Source organism: Triturus cristatus, chromosome 1_2, assembly GCF_964204655.1.
Source record: "Triturus cristatus chromosome 1_2, aTriCri1.1, whole genome shotgun sequence".
Taxonomy (NCBI): domain Eukaryota; kingdom Metazoa; phylum Chordata; class Amphibia; order Caudata; family Salamandridae; genus Triturus; species Triturus cristatus.
Window position 1 is genome coordinate 766,507,100 of NC_140580.1, and position 26,504 is coordinate 766,533,603.

The 26,504-nt window shown below is 45.0% G+C and overlaps 1 protein-coding gene across 1 annotated transcript in view; it reads right to left on the minus strand.

Annotated features, from left to right (window-relative positions):
* Nucleotides 1–23,867, minus strand: part of DUSP13A (dual specificity phosphatase 13A) — a 69,550-nt gene extending 45,683 nt beyond the window's left edge. Inside the window, exon 1 of the mRNA XM_085608745.1 lies at nucleotides 23,628–23,867. Coding sequence (XP_085464871.1) covers nucleotides 23,628–23,833 — 206 coding nt within the window. The 5' untranslated portion in view covers nucleotides 23,834–23,867. The remainder of the gene's footprint in view (nucleotides 1–23,627) is intronic.
* Between the last annotated feature and the right edge of the window lie 2,637 nt (nucleotides 23,868–26,504).

Genomic DNA, 26,504 nt, shown 5'->3' on the forward strand with positions numbered 1-26,504 from the left:
TGGTGGTGTGCATGTGTTTGCAAAAACAAAGTAAAAAACAATTACTTATTTTTTTTTTAAAGTAATGAAAGCAGAGATTGGCCTACCAGCCCTAGCACTGAAGTGGACTACTTTTTAAGTGGCTGAGCACACGTGCAAGAGAAAAATGTAATCACTCACAGTGAAGAGAGCCAATAGCTGAGGTGGGTGGAGGACCCATTGCCACATGGTGTATACTGTGGTGGGCAGACACAAAATGTGAATGACAGACTAGTGGATGGAAAGGGCTGATGGAAAGTCCCTCTATGCACAAAAGTATATATGTATTTTTGTTATGATTTATTTGAAAACACAGTGGTTGGCACAATTTTCAAAGTGAAGGTGCTGGCCATCAGCATCACCCCAGCACCATAGCGGTTAAGAATAATCCAAGTGCCGCTTAAAGAGTGAATGTACAGAATGAGCCAGTTCCTAGTCATGGGAGAGTGAAAGGAAGTGGTTGTTGTCCACTGCTGCATTTTCACTGTAAGTGATAAAAGTGTGCTTTGGTAGTGTACTGTAATTTATCCAGACCACATTCCTCATCGAAATGCTGTCATCATAGCTGAAGTAACACCAATGATAAAGACAGTGCAGGTGATAGTAATAGCCATCAAGAGGAATGTGTTATACTAAATAAAAACAGAAGGCATATTGTGGCAGCTAAACTCTGCCATGAGAAGTACTGTGTACCATTGTGTACGAAAATGCCTCCTTTAGCATGATTATCCCCAATTTCCGGACTGATGCTGCTGGTTTGACTCTGTGATGTAGGACTTGGCTAATCAGGCCCCGTGGTTATACTCTTACCCCTATAGCATGGGTTATACTCCTAATTGTCATATTTAAATTACCTACATGTTCCTAGTATATGGTACAAAGTGTACCCTGGGCTGGTAAGTTAAATGTAACTAGTGGACATGTACCACCCACTGCAGTGACAGTGCAAACATGACTGCACACCTACTTTGGTAGCCTGCCTGTACAGTTTTAAAATGTCAAGTCTGGCCTGTCAAAATAACCCCCTTTAAGAGATCTAACCCCTCATTTTAAGTATTAATAATTCACCACTAAGTAGTCCTTAATGCCCATAATGCAGGGTGTGTGGTATTTAAACATAGGAAGTGTAAAAGTTTAATGTTAAACATGCCTTTACACTGAAAAGGCGTCAAACTATTTTCACTGTAGCAGGGTTAGCTAGTCCATAGGAAAGCATTGGGATACCATATTTAATTGAATAATGTTATTTCTGCATAGGAAATGCCTACAAAGTTAATTCTTTGACTTTTAAAATATTTATTTCAAGCCCAATTAACTGGTAAAGTCATGTTTATAATAAATATTTCAGAAAAAGGACTTTGAGAAAGTCATCTTTTTCCTGCCTAAAGCCTCTAAAAGCCCATTTGCATTAGCCTCCAGTTGTCACCCAGGCGCTGAATAGCCCATTGGTTGGTGTGAACGTGCTCCCAGAGCTGAGACAGAGGCCTTGGGGGTGGGGATATGTTCTGTGCCTCTGGCATGAGGACCATCTGGGCTGTATTTAATTAACTTCAAAGAGGCCTACCCTGTCATGGGCAAATGTGAGTTAACACCTGGCAGGACCCTCTTTTGTTCACGTAGTCAGCCAGGCATCAATCCCAGTGGGAGAAGAGAGGCCCTCAGAACTGGTGTGAAGTGACCACAGGGGAGTGGATGCTCATTCCCTGGCCACACCTCTGGGTGAGCACAAGAGCAAGGAGAAATGTTCTGCCATGATGGATTTAGGTAGAGAGGTGCACTCTGTGGGGGCACTGTAGGATTGTTTGCAATAGAAAAAATGAGGATTACCTGGAATTCACTCGTCTTATGCCAATACATCCAATTTTAATGTGAGTATGAGATGGTTTCTTTTCTGTCTGGTGAACAATACTATTGCTCTAAGATTGCTGGTTGCAGAAGTCTGTAACTAGTCCCAAGGCGCACAATCTAAAAAAGGTGCCAGGAGGCTGATGCGAGTTGAACAGAAATTAACTGACGTTTACCAAAAATATTGAAAAAATGCTTGAAGAAATAATCCATGTATTGTAGATTCACATGCTCTTGTTGTTACAGACTTTTGCAACCAGCAATCTTATTGTTTGCAGTAGGACACACAGGAACTGCTGCAAAAGTGGGAAGAGTTACCTCTGGAAACTTTTTCCCTATTGGTTAGGGAGGGACCAGGAGTCACCTCGCCTACAAGATAGTGCCAGGTATAAATGTGGCATCCCTCGGCACCCTCTTCAGAACACTACTGGACCTGTGGAAGACAGACAAAGGATTGCACCTGCTGTTGAGACATGTGAGGAGACCTGAATGGTTAGACCTAATCCTACTTGTACCCAGGACAAAGTGGATTCCAATGGTTAGTTGGCTGACCTTGTGTTAAGCTACAGGGGCACAACAAGCTGTCAGAAGCCGTTTTCCTGAAGAGCCCAGCAAGCCAGTTCCAACTGGACCTGCCCTGGATGCTGCCGTTGGCTTCTGCTGGAAGCTTCTGCCCCGCTGGAGGAACCCAACCTCTAAAAAAGTGACTGAGTACATACAGGGAAATCTTTACAGGACAAAGGCACTAAAAGTACCCAGACAATGAAGAACCTTCTTTGAGTGCAAATTTTGAATTACTCCTGCTCTGAGCTTTTTCTCTAAAAGTCAAAGGCTTCTCTGGGACCTGCTCCAACAGCTATTCAAGCCTTTCTCAGCCAAGTACTGCTGCCTTGCCCTGCTGAAGATTTTTGACTACCATTTCAGAGAACGCCATCGCAATGGCAACAGATTACCCTCCCTGACAAGACCATGGTCCGCCTGCATGATTGAAATGTGGGCAGACCATAGTTTGATGAAGGCAGAGACTACTCCGCCTCCACTGTGGGAAAACTTCTCCAATGGCCTGACAGAATAAGGGTTGTTGGAGGTTTGGCTATATGTCTGCCTACCTAATTTAGATGGACAACATATAAACATTTTTCAGTGCCAGTCACAGCCAAGAAAAACCTAGTGGTTATGGAACTGAAAAGGGTTAAATTATTTATTTTTCATTTTCAGAAAGAAAATCCCAAAATAGGATTTTCTTTTTGAAAATAACAGAACTCAGAAAGTTTGCCTGCCGTACGGCAAAATCATAATGCATTGACAGGAACCGCTGTGATAATGCTAGAAATGTTCGCTAGGCAGCAGACATTTCTAGATTTGGCCATTGGTACCTCCGTCGGGTCGACTGAATAATTTACTCCATTGCTCTGGTAGAGGACAGGCCGATCGCCTATAAATAAATTAGGCCATATGCCAGAAGTAAAATCTTCCGATGGAGTTGAGCCTGGTTCCTGAATCGACTCACCATCCATCACGGTCATTCTAAAATCACACCTACGCAGAGCTGCCAAGTTTTCAGGTTGCTAATGTGTGACATTTCCATAGTTTCAGTGAACTTATTAGTGACAGTCAACTGCTAAATGTGTGACACTCAGAATGACACTTTCTTGCAAGTAAAAGCAAGCAATGAAGTGCATGAAAAGAGATCAATATCAGAAGTTACACCCTTTTGAGCAAGGAGAAGCTCTACAAATGTCTTAAAACAGCTGCAAAACCTCTGAAATAGAAGGTTAACACTTGATATATATATATATATATATATATATATATATATATATATATATATATATATATATATATATATATATATATATATATATTATCTACTGGCAGTCGCCAGTAGATAGTTATAGTTAGGAAATCTGAAAATTCTATTTTGAATAACTTTGGCGCTGGTTGACGAATCCTCGCAAAATTTTCAAAACTAATGGGGTGCTCCGCTCAGCTCCTACCCTAAAAGTCTCGGGGTGATTCGTCAAGCGGGGGCTGAGAAAAAAGGGGGTCCCAAAACGCGTTTTCCCTATGCATTTTCCCGTGGGACCTTTAGTCGAAGGTACAGCCCGAACGGCTGAACAGAATTACTTGAAATTTGGCAAAGAGGTAGTCCTCAGGTCAGGCATGTGCCTTTTGCATATATGGTGTCAATCTGTTCAGTAGTTCCTGAGAAAATTGCAGTTAAAAGCACATAAATATCTATAGCCGCGCACCGTGCGCGCACTGAACGCGCACCGTGCCGTGCGCGAGCGTAATTCTGTTTGGTGGATTCATGTCAGTCAACATTCGAATCGGTCGAAATCAGGAAGTGTCGACCGCCATTTTGTGTGTGACAGTGAAAAAGAAAGGTGGAGGACGTGAAAAGGGGGCAGGGTACAGAGTTCCTGACCCCCTAGCTTTTGTCAGGGGGTCCCTGAAGGACCATGAAGGGTGAAAAAACATTTTATTTTATTGTTTTAAATCGCGGGGTGCGCGCACAGTGTGCGCGCGGTGCGCGCATGGCGGAATCATAACAAAAATAGAATTAAAAATCAAATTTAAGTGTTTAGATGTTAGGTGGCTCTAAAAAGAGCCTTTGTGTTAATTGAGGGACAGAGGAAAAAAAAGACATGGCAAAAATTATAGGGTGCCGCACGTGTGCTGCTGTATCTTGCTCTCTATTAGCGTAATGCTGGTGTCCGCATAAGAGAGAAGAGCATTGCACGCATTGCACCGTATATGCACCCTCTTAAACAGAGGGTATATATCCAGAGGAACCGAAGAAGGTGAAGCTGCCGCTGCAGATGAAGTGCTCGGCTGAGCTGCCGATGATGTGCTCGGCTGAGCTGCTGCGGATGTGCTCGGCTGAGCTGCTGGAGGGTTTTCTCTAGCAGCTCGAGCATAAGCCACAGGATGTACATCTCTAACGTGCCTGATCATAGTGAAGATACTAAAAGAGTATTTCTTTTTTGGATCTCCTCTTGATAAGACACTATCACAAAGAGTGCAGGTGACTTTTGGAGCATTCACCTTCTTCTGCCCCTGTGGAAATGTAAAAAATTGCCATATAAAAGAGTCTTTCTGTTTCCTCTGTCTCTTTCTCACAAGGGTCTCCTGCTTACTCCCAGAAGATGACTGCTGCTCTGCCATTCTCAAGTACTGGAGTACTGGAAAAGCTGCTCAGCTCCTTCTTCCAGGGAATCAGAAGTAATAATGAGGGGAGTGGGTGTGGTGTTGGAAGTTTCTGGAACTGAAACTACTATAAACCAATGAAAAGTGTTGTTTCTAAATCACATGACTTGCCGTGCGCGCACCGTGCGCGCACCGTGCGTGCACGGAGCACGCACGCATGCGCGTACGGAGCAAGCGCGTACGGAGCATGCGCGCATGCGTGTACGGAGCACGCGCGCATGCGTGTACGGAGCATGCGCGTACGGAGCACGCACGACATATGCATGCGCACGTGGAGCACGTACGCATGCGCACACGGAGTACGTACGCAGCGTGCACCGTGCGCGCACCGTGCGTGCACGGACAAAAACCCTTAAAAAAAAATATTTTTTTTAAAGTGTTTATAAGTTTATAGAAGATATTAACTATGCTGTTCAACTCTATCCACATAAAAAAAAAAAATGAGCCATTCCATATTACAGGATAAAGTTAATCTATAACTATATATATAGGTAGCTTATTGTAAAATAAATATTTTAAAAGTATAAAAATACATTCATAAATTAGCATTTAAAAAACCTTGCAAATTCAAAAACCATAGGTTTCACACACGTTATAGTTAGGAATTAGCATTTAAAAAATCTTGCAAATTCACTGAAAAAACCATAGGTTTCACACATGTTATAGTTAGCTGGACATTTCACTCGTAAAAAAACAATGCAATTCCCTCGTTATAATTAGTTCAGCTAACTATAACTCGCGCACCCGCAATCCACTGCTGATGACGTCACATATTACATCACTCATGACATGGTCAGTGACATCACTCATGACATCACTGATGACATCTCAAATGACATCACTGATGACATCACTGATGACGTCATCCATGTGATAAATTACCACATCTTCTCACACCCTAATATAACCTTTGATACACCGACTCAAACTTTAAGAGTTCCATTCTCAAAACCATACATACTGCAATACCAATAACTACATAGCCACTTATTAACTCTTAGGTCTACATACACCTCCACTCATTCACCTGTACAGTCATTCACCTGTACAGTCACTCACACTTACAGTCACAACATACAAAACTATCATATGCATTTATACACCTATATAGACACTCACACACCACCAATCATTCATAGAGGTACTCTCACACCTACTCAGTCATGCAAATAATCACACTCCCATTTACTCACCTATGTGGTTATACACACTCAAGTTCACTTACTCATAAAAATAGCATCACAGTCTTACGCTCTTATAGAATCATTGATGCAAGCACACACTCATCCATACAGTCACTCTCACAATCACACACTCTCACATCTACCCACTTATATACTCTTACATGCACATATACTGCCTTTCACATATGTAGTTAGTCACAAATGTACCACTGAGATATACATTCAATCCCTAACACACCCATACATACACTCACTCAACCATACAGTCCATCACAGATGCACTCTTAAAACCATGCACCCTTAGAATCACCCACTCACACATCTATGCATAGAGTCATACACACCCTACCCACACAAACACTCAGGAACCCATACAGATACTCAGTCAAGCAATCAATAACTTATATAGACACTCATATAGGTATTCACAAAACCATGCAGCCACTTATACACCAACATACAGAAACATACAGATATTTACACAGTTTAGTCACTAGTCTGCAGTGAGATACATTTAATGACTCACTTATAGAGTTAGTTACGCACCACAGAAAATCATCCATTTACACACTTGTACACCCACTCATTCTTCAACAGGCCTTTCCCTATATATATTAAACATATTAAAATTGTTAAGAAACACATACTCAATGGATGATGTCATCAGTGATGTCATCAGTGATGTCATCTGAGATGTCATGAGGGATGTCATGAGTGATGTCACTGACCATGTCATGAGTGATGTAATATGTGACGTCATCAGCAGTGGATTGCGGGCGCGCGAGTTATAGTTAGCTGAACTAACTATAACGGGGGAATTTCATTGGTTTTTTACGAGTGAAATGTCCAGCTAACTATAACATGTGTGAAACCTATGGTTTTTTCAGTGAATATATATATATATATATATATATATATATATATATATATATATTGTGCTTTCCGCACAATTGCATAGCTTAGATCAGGTGCCCTGTGTGCGAGACAGGCATGGTGAAAAACAGGGGCATTGCAGTCCAACCCTTTGGAGACGCCCTGGTTTCCCGTCTACCTATGAATGCGCACAGGGGAAAAGAGGCATGAAGGACTTTAGAAGAGGACATTGAGAACTACAGAGGGTTTTAATGCGGAACATTTTTTTAGAGAGGGTGCTGACAGTGGCGGCTGGTGCATTTTAAAAGTGGTAAGGCAGGAATATAAAGTGCATGCGACCTTCAATCAAACATCGGGCGAGGAGGATGAAAAAAAGGTACAAATAGCCTCACAAAGACAAACTCATCCAAACACATTCACACTGCACTCACAAGGGCATACCACTCATCCAGTGTATTCACATTGTCACATAATTCATTCTGCGCTCACACAAGCACACCATTCACTTATACAATCTTACTACTCACAGTGGTCTTACTACTCGCCCACTTCAGTACTCACCCTGTGCCACGCTCACCCTGCGCATGGAACACACTCTGCAATCGCACACAGGCACATCACTCACCCTGCACTCACACAGTCACAACATTCACCATCACCAACCACCCTGTACGTACACACCCCAGGCTGCAACAGGACTAAACGCTCCCTGCACCCACACTCTCAACCAGTGTCCTGCCATGTGTTGTGGAGGTGCAGCAAAGGAACAAAAAGGCTGTAGTCATTTCCGGAGTCCGCACTGATGACGACCCCCTTGGAAGTGCCATTTGGGGCAGAGCAGGGATGTTCTGTCCTCTAAAAGCCTCCGTTCTGACCACGCACTTGTTGAGGAAAAAAACAAGCTTTTAGACACCCTGGGCCAGTAATGTACCTGTAGGTTTGCCACCAGACCAGTTCGTTAAAAACATTAGGAAAATCATTGAGAGCTGTTATTTTTTCCCAGTACATACCTCATACTTCAAAAAGAAGAAAGCACTTTAAAACCTGCCACAATGATGTCTTACTGAGTAAAGCATGAGCACAGATTACTTTACATTACAAATCTGGAAAGGGGACATGTTCACAAACTAAAATCGTTGGGTGGCCCAGCTGACATCTGGCCTTGAATTTCAAATTCATCCTTCAGAGGTCGACAAAGTGTGTTCCGTTAATTTTTAGAAACACACTGAATGAGCTAAAGAACGCAGGAGCTGACGCAAGGGTCCCTTGCTGTGACCTCATGCAACAGAGACGTGATTCCAGGCCAAACAATCCACAATAAATGGAAGCGGCGAGGCAAACAACAACGGGGATTGTTGTCAATGGCTTATCTCGTCATGTGGTGGCACAAAGGAGTTGGGCACAAAGGACCTGGCGCGGTGGGCACCAAAAGGCACTAAGATCTATTTACAAGGAACAGAACTGTTCCAAATCCACTCGATGGACTCTGGCAAGGGGAGGGGTACAAAAATAAGTCAGAGGGTGCCAGCAGAACAGCAACAAGGCAGCCTGAACGTATTAACATGAAGTGGAGCCCAGCTCAGGCCTAGTTTTGAACGAAAGGGGTCATTTGGCATTCTGTTGAAGTCCAGGCCTTGCATACTGATAAAACATGAGCAAATTGCCATTACTTTAACCTACCTGCCGCAAACATCAGGACCCACCTCTCCCTGTGGCAGCAAGCAGACCAATGGAGGCGGTGCCGGCTAAGGGTGCAGCAATGGTCCAGTCCAGAAAGGCACTGGGCAGCACTGGCTGGCACCCCTGCATCACTGCCACTCCGAGGCAAAGTCGAACCCAGGAGCAAAGGGTTAACGGTTCAATTAAATGTGCTCTGTAAGCGCTCTCTCCCCTGCCAGTGTGCTGCATACACTGTGAGCTCCTGTCCAGCCCACCCTCTTCCAAATAAAACCATACGAGCATCGGATGGGGAGGAGCTCACACATTTGTCAGCCCTCCCTCCCATGCCTACTGCAAAGTGTGGACCACGCCATTGGCCACAAGACAGAACACCCAAAAAACAACATATACAGGGGCACTCAGAAACACCACGCCCACCACCCTGACATCACAACACTGCCACGGGGCTCCAGGGCAAGCAAACACTCGCCTGGCCGGCACATGCGCAGCTCTGTTCATTTTTCCAGCTATAAAAAAAAAAAATCAAAAATAGTTTCAGGTTACTTCTGAGACTGAGCACTACTGAGCCTTTTTCTAAAGCAGCTACACCGAGTGGGTTTTTCTTTGTATCGTTGGGGAGTCAACGTCCCTATGCCCATTAATACCAGTCGCCTATGGTTGCTGAGGGTATGATAAGAACACTGGTGTGAGATAATAAAGTCTTGTTTGATGATAATATTACTGCTTTTGTATAGTACTATTGTCATGTCATGAGATCAAATGCCACACCAGGAGCTTGAAACTCAGGGCCAGAGCTAGTCATGGGCCATGTGGGCAGCTGCCCAGGGTCCCGCTCCTGCTGATAACTGGACCTTCACTGCCTTTCAAAACACTTCAGTGTTACAAGGCCCAAGCAACAGCAGTGGTGCAGAGCTGTGTGACCCAAGGGAGGGGAGCCCCCTTCCATGGGCTGAAAGGGCTTCGGAAATCTAATCATTGCATCTGCATAACAGCGATTAGATAGGCACTTGAAGTGCGTTAGGTGTGAAGTTAGTCCTGCCCCAGCGTGAATGTACAGCAGGTGTCCTGCAGGGCTTACAACAAAAAAAAGAATCACGTCCCATCACCTAGGATGGAGGAAAGGGAGACAGGTGCTATCAAAATTCAAACAAGCATTTGCAATGCAATGGGTCTCGCAGTTGTGAGAGTTTGAGCTATTGGCTTTGTAAATGGCAATGCCTTTTATTTATACATGTTGGTTTTTAAAACATAAATAAAAGGCATTGTCATTTACAATGCCAATATCTCAAACTCTCGCAAATGCGAGACCTATTGCATTGCAAATGCTTGTTAAAAGGGGCCTCGAAATGGGTCTCTATCGGGCTCTGTTTTCTGCCCTGGCACAGGTGGTCCGTTTTTTCCCAGATTGCAGTGACAGCAGGCACATCCATGTGTGCGTGCTCACACTGATCACTAGTGGACAACTTACGGCATGACGTCATGCCAGGTGAGCCTGGGGTTGGACGGAAGGGGGGTATTTCCCCACAACAGCATGTTCAATGCTTTTAAAGTTCGCCAATTTGTGATTATCTTGTCATTCTGAAAGGTCAGAAGCTTCTAATTCTTCGTGTCATTGGGATAGTTCTCAGGCGACTGGTTTCTTCAACTAAAAAGGTTCAATATACACTTGAAAATGGAAATCTGGACCTGTTTGAGAAGATGAAACGGTTCTCTGTTGATGTAGTTTCAGCTGCCGTCTACTTGTTTGTGGACGGCGTGGGACGGTCCTTACATTTGTGGTGGAAGGCCACCAGTTACAGTACATACGCACATTTTGTTGTGAGGGTTGTTAAATGGCTCACTGTAGCTCTAATTTTAAAAAGCTTACTAGCAAACGTGTAGCACAGTTCGGCTCACCTTCAATATTACCCATTTAATATCTTTATTCAGTTAAACCACCATAACTAACAGTTCATTCGTCACACCAAGCACATATATCAAGGTTGCAGATCATGCATGCACATTGTGCATGGTCCAGACACCAAAGTGGGGTGTGCATTAGTAAGTGCATCGAACCCAACATCTCAGTTTAGCTGAGTGAAGTAATTCCTGCGCTAGACTATCCTGGCCCCTAGATGTTACCTCCAATTTCAAGTCTCCATTCAACTATCAGCATTGGCCCAACTGTTGCTCTTACTCCAGTGTCACCTGGAATAGTTAAGGCAATTGTAATCTACCAACATCTACATTCTGCACATATGTTCGTGGATCAGTGTATTGGGCTGTTGAAAGCTCCTCTTGAGTGTGTTAAATCTTTGCTCCGTCCCATGCTGCCTAGAAAGGGCCTTACTCATCTGTCTGAATGCTGGTCGTCTATCGGCTACCGCAAGTGAAGCACCCACAGACTCAATCTTACACAGTGTGAGCTCAGTGAGATGTGTTTATAGCCGCATGTTTTTGATCAAACGCGATATGTGTGTCCATTATAACAATTCTGCCGTCACACAACCTCAGATTTCTTGCACTGCATGACGCCGTGTCTCTGTGACGTCATTGAAGCCAGAAAGCACCGCTGACGCGTGCGGACATCAGTTCTGTTTTTTGCGCCATGGACAAGTTCCGGAGCTCTCTCATTCTCGTCAGGAATGGCAAACTCATCGGCGAATTCTTAAAAAACAAGCGCTGACCTAGGAAACGCCGTAAAGAAAGTAAAGAAAGTGAAAACACGCTGAACCGCCGTGCCCGCACAGCAAACGCGTGCACATCTCTTGTCCGGGTGCATGAAGGAGCTGAATCAAGTGCGCGGTGGGAGAGGAGACGCCATGCACGTGCACATCGCCTGTCCGTGCGCGCACATGGTTTGTCTCCCTTCACGCCCCAAAGCGACGACAATAGAGGCTCGTCAAGGTGAAGCAACGCATGCGCTGCGTTCGCTAGCGAGACCTAAAAAGCACATTTCTTTAACACACAGGAGCATTTTACCTTAGTACATGGGATTATATTACTGGATTGAGATGTATTTAGTAAAAGTGATACTTTTAAAACATGAACTGAGAAACACTGCTGCCTCTGCCCTGATCATGGTATTAGCAAACTAAGAGCAGAGTCACTGGAATTATGTGGCAAGAAGGACCAAATTAGGTGGCAGAGTTAACTAATATATGCGGAAAGAAAACGCAAATTATGTGGCATGATGCAGCACATTTTGTGATAGTATTACCTCATGAGTTTGTCATTCACTCAAATACATCGATAAACAACAGAATTATGACCAGTTAATTATTGTGAAGGGCTTTCCACTGTGCATGAACAAGTATTGATGCGTTTTTAATAATGTTTGATCCGTTTGAGCTAGAAACCAAATTCTTTTTTGTTAAAAGTTGCACCTTATGCAGCAGATGGCTTACGAGGCAAATCCAAAATTATGTGAAAAACGCAGCGACCGCAAAATCAAATAATTTCAGTGGCCCTGGCTAAAAGGCATGTCAGGGTTCATGTGTACTCTATGTGTGGGCTACAGTCTTATTAAACATGCAGCAAAATTATAGTCTATTACATCAAACACAAGAGGTGTTGTACCTTACACACCTTGACTACACATACTTGACTGTGCACTGATATGCGAAAATGAACAAAATGGAGGTTGGTCTAATAAAGCATTTACGTAGGATCACACAATTTGATCAATCAGGGAAGCCAGGATTGATCCTAGATTTTCCAGTTTCTTTCTGTGCAATTCAGCTAATACATGGGTATCTCTTTGTGGCATTAAAACTTAACGTTTCATCTATAAATCTTGAAGCATGAGACTAGGGTCTGGGTGACAGGCAGAGACCACATTGTATTACTGGCAGTTTTACATAGCACGAACATTGGCCATGGACATAAGAGCGCTTAGACAAAGGCTACAGTAATTTTTGTCCAGCACGGAGATTTGTCTGGATTCACAGCAAGTCTTGACCTTCCAATTAAATCTCACTCCAAGTGAGACCCTTTCCTGCCCTTGTCCTGACCAGAGATCTAGAGATCATAGCTCCTGTCCTGAACTCCCTCTGCAATATCTTGCTTGCCTCCTCAAACATTCTTATCAATACAAAAAATAAACAAGCTGTGGTGGTTTCTCTGCTCAAAAAACCTTCAGCAGGCTCATTTCTCTTTGCTACCTTTTGCTACCTTTTTCTCAAATGCCCTGCAAAATTTTTCTGTAAAAGTAAAAAAGCTGAAGTACATTGTGAGACTTTTTCTTTGGGTCTGGGGCAATAGGTAATTAATTGGCAGCATTTGTGGAGGATACAGTTGTTTACGATTACTGTTTCAGAACTGACTATTTCATGTCATTTGTTTAAGAGTTATTCCTTTTAGAATCTTGTCTCTCCATCGGGAGCAATAATGAGCAGTCAAAGCTTACTCCCGGAGGTGATAAAGGTATTGGAAGTCAAATACAATATGTCACTTTGATCATACCAGATAAGCACCTTATCCAGCCAGCCTATCTATGTCTTTTAAAAGAGACTGATTTAGATCAAGTGATAATGGAATGAAACAACAAAAAATGTGTTCTGTGACTACTAATCCCCAATACCCAACAAAAGTCTTAATATTTCTCTGTGTGTGCAAATCGTCCTTCAAAGTGATAATGAACAGTAGTCCACCCTGCAAGGCTTAAGTGCTGCGAGGCCCAAGAAAGGTGCTAGATTCAAGTAGGAAAGAGAGAATACGCATTTAACTGAGAGGTCTACGGCCGGGCCACTTGGTGAGATGATTTTGGGCTCCATGCTTGGGCTGGCTTGACTGCTGGTGCACAACCCAAAAGGATGCTACCTTAGTATTGGTGTGCATAGAGTCAATCTGACCGTGCTCATGTAGCCAGCCTGCTCATTGTCATATGCAGAATGACAATGGCCAGTCTGGGCAAGCACAATAGGATGTGCGCTTCCTCCCATGACAAATATTCCCAAACCTCAGGGAGTGAGAGTGAGGCCTGAGGAAGTGGCTGCTTTTTAGGAAGCACTGTTAGAACTGGCCTACTGTGGGAGATGAGGAGAAGAAGCGACTGGACTGGACATGTGGCTGTGGGGTGGAAGAAAGCTGAGAAGCGAGCGGCGTACCATAGAGTACTTCAATGCACATGGAGCTATCTGCCAAACACTAAGCCTCTGTGAGTAGGTGGCCAGTAGGTTCAGGGAGGCAGATATTTGCATTGGAGGTTGGAAGACCACAAGTGTTTGGTTGGGTACCTGGGGAATGACTGGAGTCACTTGTGCTTGATGGAAATGGTCACATCTTAGAGGGGCCTTGCATGTTCCTCTTCTGCCTGGGGCCCCACAAACATTAGGACGGGCCTAGTGGAACTACTCACACATGCATAAGATACCAAACATGAACCCACTCAGTTATCATCCAAGGAATCAAACATGTATGTTGCAATTACACACAGGTCTTTCCAGGAGGTGCTCTAACTGGCCCTGCTCTTTTACCTAGGCTTGCAACCCAGTGTGCCCTGTAAGATGTACACATATATTCATGCAGAGGCATAGAAGTACTCTGTGCTGCAGTAGTTAGACATTTAACTTGCAGTTTACACACAGACGCTTCAGTCCCTCCCAAAAATGCAGAACTTTGCAGTAACCTGCTGCAAGGTTGGATTGGGAAGGCGGGCAGTTGAGCATTGGGCGATGGGCCAGTGCCTAACGGTGACATGTGGGCCATTTTTTTAGGTCCTCTGATTCATTCCTGCCCTGCCAGGCCATCACACTTCATGCTATGGTGGGTGGGCGAGTATGGTAGGTCTGACAATCGGCCCTAATGTGGGCCAGGTGTCGCTTCATTTGTTAGTCCATTTTTACCTCAGCTCTCCCGTGGGGCCGGCTTGGCCCAGAAGCAGTGTTTTGCTCATGACCCCTCCCCTGCCAAGCCATCACATTCAGGCAATGGTGGGTGGGGAAAGGTGTAAGTATTCAGGGGTCTCGCTGGGGGTGCAGGATTTTCGGGCTTTGGGCCATCTACACCTCAGCCCCCACAGGAGTAGAGGTGGCGGTGTCCTTTTTCCTGACCCCTTCACTGCAAGGCCATTGTCCTGCGAGGGAGTGAAGTAAGATAACTCTTCCTGGGGAGTGTGTGAATATTTGCATAGGCCTCGCTGTGAGGAAACCTTTATTAAGCTTTTTTTTAAACTAGAGAGGAGGTGGTGTTACAGCCAAACCTGCTGACTTTGGAAGTGGAAAACCAGGCTCCAGTCCCGGCATCGGCTCAACATCCTGTGATTCTGGGCAAATCACTTAATCTCCCAATGCTTGAAGTCAAAATAAATTTGATCTTGTGTAGTGTAACTGATGCTTATGTAAATTGCTTCAATGCTCTTGTGCCAAATTCGTCCTATGTAAAAGTATAAAAAAGCAATTAAAAAAAACAGCAATTTATTCATGTTATCAGATTCCGCAAGGGCCTGAGCATAGTTACAGAGCGCTCTTTATACAAAAATATCCATATTATTTTTTAACATGTCTTTTCTGTTTTTGTTTAGTGTGGCTATTAGTCATGGATAAGTAAAGCAGGTTTAGAGCACATTTTAAAGTGTTTTCACCTTACGTTGACTCTTTACAATACATACTGATTAGAGGAAAAAATACACACTTTTGGTGATTTTCTTCATTTTCGCACAAGAAAGGATATTAAAATACAGGTCGTGTCAGTAAAAAAATGGACAGGTGGCAACCCTAGACAGATAAGATTTTGTGGCCATTGAGACATTTTATTTCACCTCGCCCACCTGGCCAAAAGGCAGTGCTTCTGGTTTTCACCAATCTTGCTGAGTCTATAGGCTTTAAAATGCTTAGGTTACGCTGGGACACTTTTTATGGGAGGGGAGCCTCACAAGTTGCCGTGTGCACATGCTTTCAGTCAACATATTGTGTCAATATAGCGCCGCAGACGTCCGGTCATATCATGCAGCCACACACCTGCAAGTGTTGAATGGTGGTATGGCTCCTGGGACGACTCAGCATTCTGGGTGGAGTGCTGGGTTATGCGAGACCTATCCATACACTCATATCTGTTTAACAGGTCAGACCCACAAGATATCCCTCCGGCGACAAGAGTAATGATCTTGATGTGGCGTCAATCCCTACGTCAACTGGGATGGTTGGGCTGCCTTACACGAGAGACCCCGCTGCGGTGAAACAGACTTCTCCCCCAGGTGGCAGGCCTCCAGGGCTTTGATAGCTGGGATCAAATTGGGATATTCTCCTTGGGAGACGTCATGCACGGACATGTCTTTAAGTCATTCCAGGAACTCCGAGGGGAGTTCTCTATGCCCCGCAGTCAATTCTATAAGTATCTACAACTACGGCATGCTTTACAGCCCTATATACATGGCCTCATGGCTCTCCCCAAATTCAGCCCATTGGAGGGTAAACTATTGATGGGTGACTTGGACGACCATAAAATTACGAAAATTTACCAGGCCTTAATAACAAACAGCTCAACCACCTTGGGCGCTTTGAAGGCAGCTTGGGAAACAGATTTAGGCCCCATTGATATCGATGATTGGACGGAAGCAGTGAAATCTCCGTGGGGGCGGCAATCTTGGTGCTCTGCGGCTGTTACAATTCAAATACCTGCATAGGTCATACTATACTAGGCATAGACTTTGGAGGATGGGACTGGTCGCTTCCCCTATGTGTCTGCGGTGTGGTAGTAACAAGGGCACTTTCATGCACACAGTTTGGTCCTGTTCTGCATTGGATAGATTTTGAAAGGGGGTGGTCACATGTCTAGGTGAGGTACTGGCATGGGACCTTTCCAAGTCCTGCAAACTCCTCTTACTGCACAGTACTGCTGGGGTGGGGGGGCAACAGATATAAGTGACATTTGCTGTTTCTAGACCTCACACTCGCTAAATGAGATACAGCCAATTATGGAACGCGGAGCGCCCACCCCTCTTGGTCACATGGAAGAGGGGTATGAATTTCTACATGAGCTTGGAGATACCGATTTTTGAGGCAAGAGGCTGCCCACAGAAACATACAAAAATATTGCAAAGATGGGCAGATTATAGAGGTCTGACTCTGGGGCCTCACCCGCTAGAATCAGAAGTTACATGGTATGGGAAAGATTCAGACACTACTCTCAGATCCATTGCTCATACAGGTGAAAGGTAGCTATGGGAGGGGGTGGTGGGGACTCAAGAGGGTAACTGCACAATGTTCTAAGTTTTTATGTTCTACTTTTGCTTTTTGTTAACTGTCTTTTCATCAATGGTCAATGACCTGGATATTCAGTTATATTCATGTACAAATACATCCACCGTATTCTTTCTGGGTCCAGCGTGACCATACTATACCAAAATCCAATAAAATATGTTTTGGAAAAAAATTCTTAGGTTGCTAAACATTTCTCTAAAAATTAGTCCAATGAAACTAAAGAAATGATGTTTCATGAAAGGCCACGATGCGCGAATGTGGGCCAATTTTTGGGGGACCGCCCGGGCCTAATTTCAATCCCAATCCGACCCTGCCTGATGCATGAACACGCACACACACGCAGCCTGCGCGGGAACCCCCTGAGCTGTTTGAGCTGTTTGTCATGCCCAAACCTTCCCAGTAGTTAGCTCCTCCAAGAGTTTGCCACTGCCCAGGTTATGGACACGGTCCATGGTAGCACTGGGGGGTTTCTCAATACCGGTTTATGGACACAGTCCATGGTAGCACTGGGGGGTTTCTCAATGCCGGTTTACCAGGGGCCCCACAGGCAGGTAGCATCAAATATGTATAGCCCTTGCTTTGAATGCAGGCTGAAGTTAAATAAGGTTTCAAAATAAAAGCGCATGGCCATTTAGTAAATAACTGCACACTTACAGTGTGTAGTAAGGGGCTGCCTGCAAAACACTAATGATTGTAAACTAGCAAACACTAAAAGGATTAATTATTTACTTAAAGCAATCAGATAATCAGAGATCTGGTTTGGGTGTGGCTTTTAAGGCAGAGCCTTCTAGGGGAGCATACTTGTGACCTACATATCTGAGGGAGGTCCGATGGAATGGTGGCCTTTCTGGGCCCATTACCTGCCTGCTCCTACACTCCATTAACAATGAGAGTGTGAGGTCTCTCTTTCCATCCAGAGGGATTCCATTACAAATCGAATGAAATGCTCATCCCTGTTTTAAAATCAATGCCTGAGACCAGAGGAATGCCACTCATCATGGACTCACAACTTAGCGCCCTGCCGGAACCGGATGATACACATAGGTCTGAGAGAGGCCAGGCAGGGCCACCAGAGGAAGAGCACAATTTAGGCAAAACAATGATGTGTCCATAGCACAGTCTCTTAGGCTCACTGGCAAGCTAAGTATGTAAGAAAGCACATAGGGGCAGATTTATGTTCCCTGGCGCATCCCTGCAAATCAGCATGGATGCGCCAGGGAAGATGCGTCACGCAAGTTTGCCCTTGCGCCACCGCAGATGCGCCGCATTTACAATGCGGTGCATCGTGGCGCAAGGACAAGCAGATACGTGACGCATCTGCCGGCGTAAGGTTGGCGCAGTGCTGAAGTTGCGTCGCAAGCGCGACGCAACTCCAGCACTGTTCCAACCTACCCTATCCCTAACATGGTGCGTCAAGCCTTACGCCTGCTTCAAGCAGGCGCAGGGTTTTGACGCATCAGTGTTGGGAAAGTGACTCAGTGAAATCTTATAGATTTCACTGAGTCACTTTTCAGGGGCGTTCCTGCGACGGAACGCCCCCCCCCCCCCGAGTAGAAACGCCCACATGAAACCTGACGCAGGTTTCATGTGGCGCAGGGCTTTACACCGTGACGCATCTCCATAGATGCGTCACGATGTAAATAGGGCGCAACATGGCGCAGGGTTTACGCCGCCGCTGCGTCACAAAAGTGACGCAACGGCGGCGTAAAAGTGGCGCAAGTCTGATATAAATCTGCCCCAATGTGCACAGATTAAGCACAGCATGTGAGGCTGTTTTTTTAAACCCCTCATGATCCCCATTATGTGTCAGTGAGCGCTGTATGCATGACTAATGCATTTTAGTGTGGTGTTGCAGACACCAGCACTAAAATAATTTCATCTAACCCCTGAAGTGTGGTACTTGGCAGGGCTGCCTACGTGCCAATCAAGCGCAACCAGAAGAACCCGGTCGGTGCCCAACACTTTTTGGCACTATTTACATTAATAACTTTAAAAAAGCGTATCTCCAGGTCACCAGAAATGTTGTCATTTTGATGTCATTTTGTTCAATAAGATTCCGTCTATTTTTATAAATTGGAGTGGGATTTTTATTGTGTTGTGTTTTTGACTTTCTATTGTTTTGGTACTTCAAAATGTTTTACACATTTTAAGTTAGGCCTGTTTGCTTTGTGCCATAGCTAATAAGGGTTGAACTCAGGTTTAAATTACTGAAACCTTCACTGCACCAGTGGCATTATTGCTAGATGATATACTAAAACAACATGCAATGACCACCATTGCAAAGTTAACAGAACCCCAATGGTTCTCATTTTTACTCTACGCTCAATAAGGAGGTTAAATCTGATAGCAGAAATAACTTTAGAGTTCCTCTATACCTTACTTTCCAATTTAGCATTTTGGGGAAAATAGAAGTTATGGTGTGCAGCAAAACATGCTGCAACAGGAGTGCTTTGGCGCATTTTATTGAATTTAGAATCCGCATATCGCTAATTTCTTTCATGGGGGTAAGAGACATAATTTTTCTTGCAGATATCCTATTTTGCCCTGATACAGTAAAGACACATCATATAAGGGAGTTTATGGCTAAATCTAAACTGCATGTGCAAAGAAAATTAGGTTTCCTAACATGTTTGTGTGGCACTCAAAATAATTGCCAGTATATACGGTACAAGATAAGCGTATTGCATGCCAATAATAAACTAGGCTTGCCTCTTAGGTCAAAAGGCATAGTCATCTTCAGGATGCTAAATGTCATATTTAATTAAGCTGGGGCTTATTGAAAACTAAGAAATGTAAAGTCTCAGTGGTGTTGGCCCTGTATGCAATACCCAGAGTAAAAATAGTTTGACTAATTGAACATTGAACATTAGGATTAAGAGACAATGTTCCACATATATGTCTATTATAATTAATATTTTGGAATATTTGTAAAGTTAAGTTTGCAAAGAAGGCAAATATTTCTTTATGTATATTAAAAACTTTTATAATACAAAAACCGAAGCAGTTTCTCAATCAAAAGGGAGGGGAAGACCCTGACAGGTGGATCAAATGGTCCGATCAGAGGGATCCCGGGAGGGGGGATCCGAGTGATCAGGCTAACGTGCCCTCATGCACCCAGTAGGGTGGCATGCTTCATCATAGGGCGCATGTCAGACGGGCGCTGCAGTGCCCGATGGGCCCCTCAATAAGCGCTCTTTGGCAGAGATTTTTTTTATCTTTAAGCCGTATGATGTGTGCAAGTGAGGGGGTGTGATGTAGGGTGGTGCGTGAGTGGTTAAATTAGGGTAAGGGATCCCTAAAGGGTTTTAATAGAGTGGTGGTTCCCAAGACACAATAAAAACAAGCATTGGCATAGCCAATAGGTCTCGCCTTTGGGACCTTATAAGTGTTTAGCCATGCAACAGTTCCATAACTAAATACATATAAGGTCCCAAAAGCGAGACCGATTGGCTATGCAAAGCGGCCGTGCGGCCGCGAAAGTTAAAGTGATCGCGATCGGGATCACGATCAAACATCAAAAGCGGCGTGCGGCCTCAAAAGTGAAAGTAATTGCGGTAAAGCGCAGCACGCTCGCCCGCGCACATGCACTGTAGCTCTAGGCTGGCCTGGTAGCACTTTTTGGAGCCCTCTCAATAAGTCTCGCCAGACAAGCGCATGCGCTGGGTCAGGCGAGACCTAACAAGAGAGCTATCATAGGTAATAATGTACTGTGATCGCTTCAGTGCGTGTTGAGTGAAGTCAACATGTTTCATGCCTTGATGTCTGGCGGGTCAGTAGCATTTCATAAGGACCAGGTAAATAACTACACTACTGAGGAATGGAACCCAGTAAATAGTGTACGGCCTCCACCGAAATAGGTTAATACTGCACCTGCTAAAGTGCAGGAAGGGTGATCCAACCCAAAAGTTGAGCGAGTGATGCCCCTTCGGGGAGGCAGAGGACTGCGCCTTGCTGCAGGGAGAAAAAGTAGACCTCGCGTTATAGTAGCTGGGACCTACCACCCTCTGCAGACCTACAGGTCACCGAGGAGCATGGGTGCTGCACCTCTCTAGAAATCGCTCCTCGTCCCTCCCTTGATTATCTATTAAAAACCTTTGCCATGTCTGTAGCCTTTTGCTTTTAAATCTCCATAACCTCAGCAAGAACATTGAGCTACAAAATGCCCTCAACTTTACAGTCCGAGAAAGGAAACGTTAACACAGGTCCTCATGTTTAACTCAATTTGTCATTAAATGCTGCTTGAGGTTGACCCTTTGTCTTTGAACATTATCCAAATACTGCAAAAAACAAAAGTATGTTTATTTCTGATTCCTCTGCTCAATTAATCAAATATTATCTGGGGGTGGAGCAGCCCCTCCTGCACCCCAGTTCCAGCTCCTGACAAGGCTAGACCTAAAACTTCGTTTTTTAATCTAAACACTGAAAGGATACAAGTCATCCAATCAAAAGACAGGTTAAGAAGCTATACCCCAGGGGAGAGACAAACACAAGAAGAAGGAAAGCCATTGAATAAGAAGCACACAAATGACAGACAAGAAACCTATCAATAGTAATCAGTGGGTTGACCCAAAGCCTACTGTACGTATTGGTATTGCCCATAATAGGTCCTCACAACAAACAGCTAAACACTGTCCATAGGCAGAACCTAACACTTCACTGAATGTGACCTCTCGCTGACCACAGACACAAGAGCTTGTGCAAGAAGCAGACAATTATCCTTGGGTGAAATCTGCCCAATGTAAAGCTGTTATTACAGCCTCTGTATACATATACTGAGCAGCCGCGGCCCGTGCAGGTAAGAGCAGTAGGGAGGTAGAGCCAGGTTGGGGGGGGATTCGACAGACAACCACGAGGTCGTCTGTCGAAATAGCCCCCTCACCTGACCCCACCGCTCTTACCTGCACAGGCCGCAGCTGATACTGAGCCTGACACACCTCAAGCTGGCTAATTGTCAGAGGCAGAATGACAATAGGCTGCTCCTTCTGTCACAGCATGAGGTGTCGCTGCCCCCTGACTCCCTCCAGGTGCGACGGAGGCCTCAGGAGCTGCTGATGGGAAGCCATTAGCACTCCCTTTGCAGAGGACTGGGGTAGGGAGATGGACTGCAAAGTGAGGGTGGTTAGGGTCAGCGAATGAGCTCCTCATGTTGTGTCCCTCTCCCCTCAAGGAAAGGAGGGGGGGGGGAATAAATGAGTCTCTGATGTCCTTTTCCTGCCAGAGGCCGAGTTCACACTTTATAAAATTGCAAAAAAACTAAGGATTCTGGTATGTAGGCCAATTTTTTGGGGAGTGCCCTGGCCTAATTGTGATCCCAATCCGACACTGTCCAGATGGTGAAGTCGGCAACTAAGGCACCTGATCGCATCTCTTCCGCTGGCAATACTTCAACTGCTGAAGTCAAAGCATGCTCAAATTATCCTGCATGCATATGAAATTTGTAGCACGAAAGTTGCCAAATTTGTGGACATTCTTCTTCGTGGCACGATATTCTTGTAACTTCTTCACGTACTGACGTTTTAACTGCTATAAGGATATATAAAATGGGGTAAGGGTCTGAGCTGCCGACTTCGAAGGCAGTGGGAACCAGGTTCAAGTCTTGGAGGCAACATTCTGTGAGTCTGGGCAAATCACTTAATCTCCCTGTGCCTACAATTCAACGCCTTGAGACCCTCACAGGTGATTTGCTGTGCTTTACAAATCCTACATCTATCTACTATATTCTATTCTATGCAATCAGATTGATGTATGTAGTAAAATATCACAAGCTCAAATATATGACCGCAGGGAAAGGTAATATGTCCCGCATTGAGGGCTTTGAGTGGTCCGGGTCCTGCCGGTGCTCAGTTCTAAAAAGCAGGTGTCGAAACGGGTCCCTATGGGGCTCTCCATTTTTGTCAAATTATTGGAGAAAAAATATCTTAACTCTGCAGCAGAACCACCCTTCACTGCCTTTGAGGTAACTTCAAAGAGACTCGTTAAAATTCTTTCACAGCCTCATCATTTAAAAACTGAAGCATTTTTTATATTCTATACACTAAAGCCATAGTTGTTGCTTTTTAATCTTATGCAACTATCAACAATTGGCAAAGCCAATAGTACTTGTGTGTTGTTGGTGTAATGTTACTTGTTGCATTATATATCTGTATGCAATGACAAAAGCAGCAAAATACCAGTCAGGCGGCGCACTATGCTGAGCACAGATTTTTAGCTTAAGTGTTTTTAAGCCACGCCTTTAATTACATCAGCCACGCCCCTTGCCCCATTATAATGAGGAAGCATGGCAGGCCCAGACAGAGACACTAATGTGCTAGGCAATTACTGACGTGAGTAGCTGCACCAATCCGATGAGCCTCCGAAGGCCCCCCATCTGCCAGTCATGATTTCTCCTACGACTTCAGTAGTGTAGCGAAGCGATCTGAAGTTTCCCAGCTCCATAAGCGGGCAGCCAGTCAATGTGGGACTTGCACTCCTTAATTTTAAATGTCACGAGCAGGACCGCAGGTCCCAGAAAACAGTTTTGGCCAGAAGGTGCGACTCGTTCACGGGCCTAGTATACTACGGAGCTCGCTAACCAAGTCCGCCTCTGACAAATAAAATGGCAGTGATGAACCAAGGTGCAAAGGTGATCTTTACTTACAAGTCACCAAGGAATAGACGTGGCCAAACTTCGTCGACGTGGTTGCACGCCCGCCTCCCCGTGGCCAGCAACTGCTCAATATCTTTCACCGTTGGGGGCGAGCCTTCCTCGGACCCCGTAGAATCAACGGCGCCCCCTTCATCTCCCATGTCACCGGTGTATCTGCAGTCACTCACTGACTGCCAAGCCTTGGAGCATGTCTCCATGCCAAGGGCCTGCCAGCGGTCCCAAATGCCAGTTGTATTTCTGGAGACACGCGGCGACAGGTGCCCGCGAGAGACAAAATGCACTTTGCAATTTAATCAACGTGAAGTTACGTAATTCAGTTTCACCGCAGCCTGCCCGCTCGTCAGCATATCGCTGGACTTTCAAATGGCGATAATGCTGCCCGATGACTGTGCTGTTTACTCATGAAGCAGCTGATGGGTACGGCACGAAACATTGCAGAAATAGCATTGCGTGCAACTTGCAGGTCGTATTTTAGAGACCTCTGATGTGGCGTAACTGCCAGAGCTGTCCGCTTTAGAACTGGGAATTGGCGTCGGCTCAACACCCTGTTATTCTGGGCAAATAATTTAATCTTTCTGTGTCTACAAAAAAGTTGAAAACATGTAAAGCGCTCCAATACCTTCGGGTCGAGTTCGCGCTATATAAAACTGCAAACAAAAATACCCTCAGCATTTCACTCTTTCATGATGAGTCCACCCTCCTACCCCAAACACACTTGGATATGTAGAGATAGGCAATTCTGTCTCAGAAGTCACACTATCGCCTTTCGGAGTGCGTCGATGCTCCAAGCCTGGCAGTTGGCCTCTATACTTTTAATATTTGTTTTGAGACATTAAGAAAATATTACCAGCTGGAAGTATCATTCTACCAATATGGTTCTAGTTCTCCACCGTATATAAAAATGGACTGCGCACGTGACATAATCCACACACTAACCATTGCATACACAAGTACAAACATGGATCAAACAGCTGTGCTGGATCAACAGCTAGTTTCGATTGACTGCAGCTACGTCATGTCTTCGTGGCAAGAAAGGCAGTGTTTGGTCCAAACACTTCTGCCAATCGTCTCATTAAAGCACATTTCTGGAGGTGGTGATCTGTGACCAGAATGTCTGTGTATATTGTTTGCATTTCATTATGCTGTGGTAGTGATGGTTTGTATTGCTTCTTGTGCCATTCTGTTTTCATGCTGCATTATTTCAATGTGGTTTTCTGTTGCAATGTGGTTCTTACAGTAGATTGTGTTATGACTTTTTGTTGTATTGTGTTTTGTTATGTTAAAATTGTGTTATTATGTTGTTTACAATGGCATAGCTAGACCTTTTGCGGCCCGTGGCTGTCCTTCGTTTGCGGCCGCATTGAAGGGGGTGGGGGGTGCTGGCGATTCTTCCGCCCCGCGACGGCCGCATTGAAGAGTGGGGGAATGGGTGGGGGCGATTTCCGCCCCGAGACGGCAGGTAGAGCGGGGGGAGGCCGCTGCCCCCAAAACCTGTGCCCCCCCCCCCCCCCCACCTGCTACGCCACTGGTTGTTTAGTTAACAAATATCAACAAATACTGTTATAGTTCCCGCCAAAAGCAGCGCATGCCTTTAAGGTCTCCTGGCTCCCGCTTCGTGGTGCTCTGCAAAGCGGGTTTACACCCTCTGCATGCTCGCTTGTAATTGTCCCGGCCTGTACCCGGGAATGCACTATGCCATGTTCTCTGCACCTCCACCTGGTGTTGCCTTGGCCCAGGAATACTATTAGTAGCTCTGAATGAAGACTCACATATGGTTGGCCACGTGCCATAGTCATGTCAGTGATACAGACAGTGCGGTTTTAACGCACGGGCACACTGGACAGTTGCCTGGGGGTCCCACCAGCATAGGGGCCCCATGCAGACCAGAATTTAGCGGTAATTTTCCGTTAAACAAATGTAGGCAGGGCCCAGTGCACTGCTTTGCCCGGGGGCCTATAATGCTGCTAAGACGGCCCTGGATACAGAGGTGTTCACAAGCAGCGCCTGGCTGGCTGCAGGCAGAGAATAGTTTCAAGCTATTCTTACAGCCCATATTCTGCCATGGAAGAAGTTTATCCTGGAATTTTTAGTGTCCCAGAGGGAAACAAGTAGAAACGAACAGATCCTAGGTGGAATGACCACCACCACATTGGATAAGGCTTCATTTCCAAACTGGAGCAAATATTGCACTGTAAGGACCGACCCGTGAATTAAAGATTGACAATTGCCACACTTTCCCTAGGTATGCATATCAGCAGTCCTCAGATCTCTGGACCTAATATGTTATTTAATAACACCCTTCGACCAGTAGGCAAAGAGCGAAAGATACTGCTTCATGGGCCCCCGGCATATCTGCTTTCAAGAAGACCAGGGTACAGGATGGACCAGTCCCAATCAGTCCTCAGTATCTGTTATTACCATGAGAAACAGGCCTCTTGCACAACACTCCACAGTCCAGAGCACAGAGATAAGCAGATGCATTTCTATAAGGACAGCCAGGGGCACACCTTGGTCAATAATATCGATGGTGTGAGTGGTAGGCTTCACGACAATCACTGCGGCGTAGATAACTGAAGACTGCTGTGTAAGGGGCATGCAGGGAAAGGATTGCAAGGTTTTAGGAGTGCAATTTTAAGGTAGGACAATATTCTAATAAGTAAACAACAATCTTGTCATCATTAATGTATAAATCCATAAGCCACAGCGTACATAAATACAGTGGCGGCTGGCATGTGCCGAGGTTGGGGAGGCGGGGGCAAAGCAACAAATAATAATAAAATAAACTTATCATCCTTTCTTTGCAGCATGACGTCCCCCTCCCTCCAGCGTCTTCTGGAATCAGGAAACTGCTGTACCCAATCCTGTCGC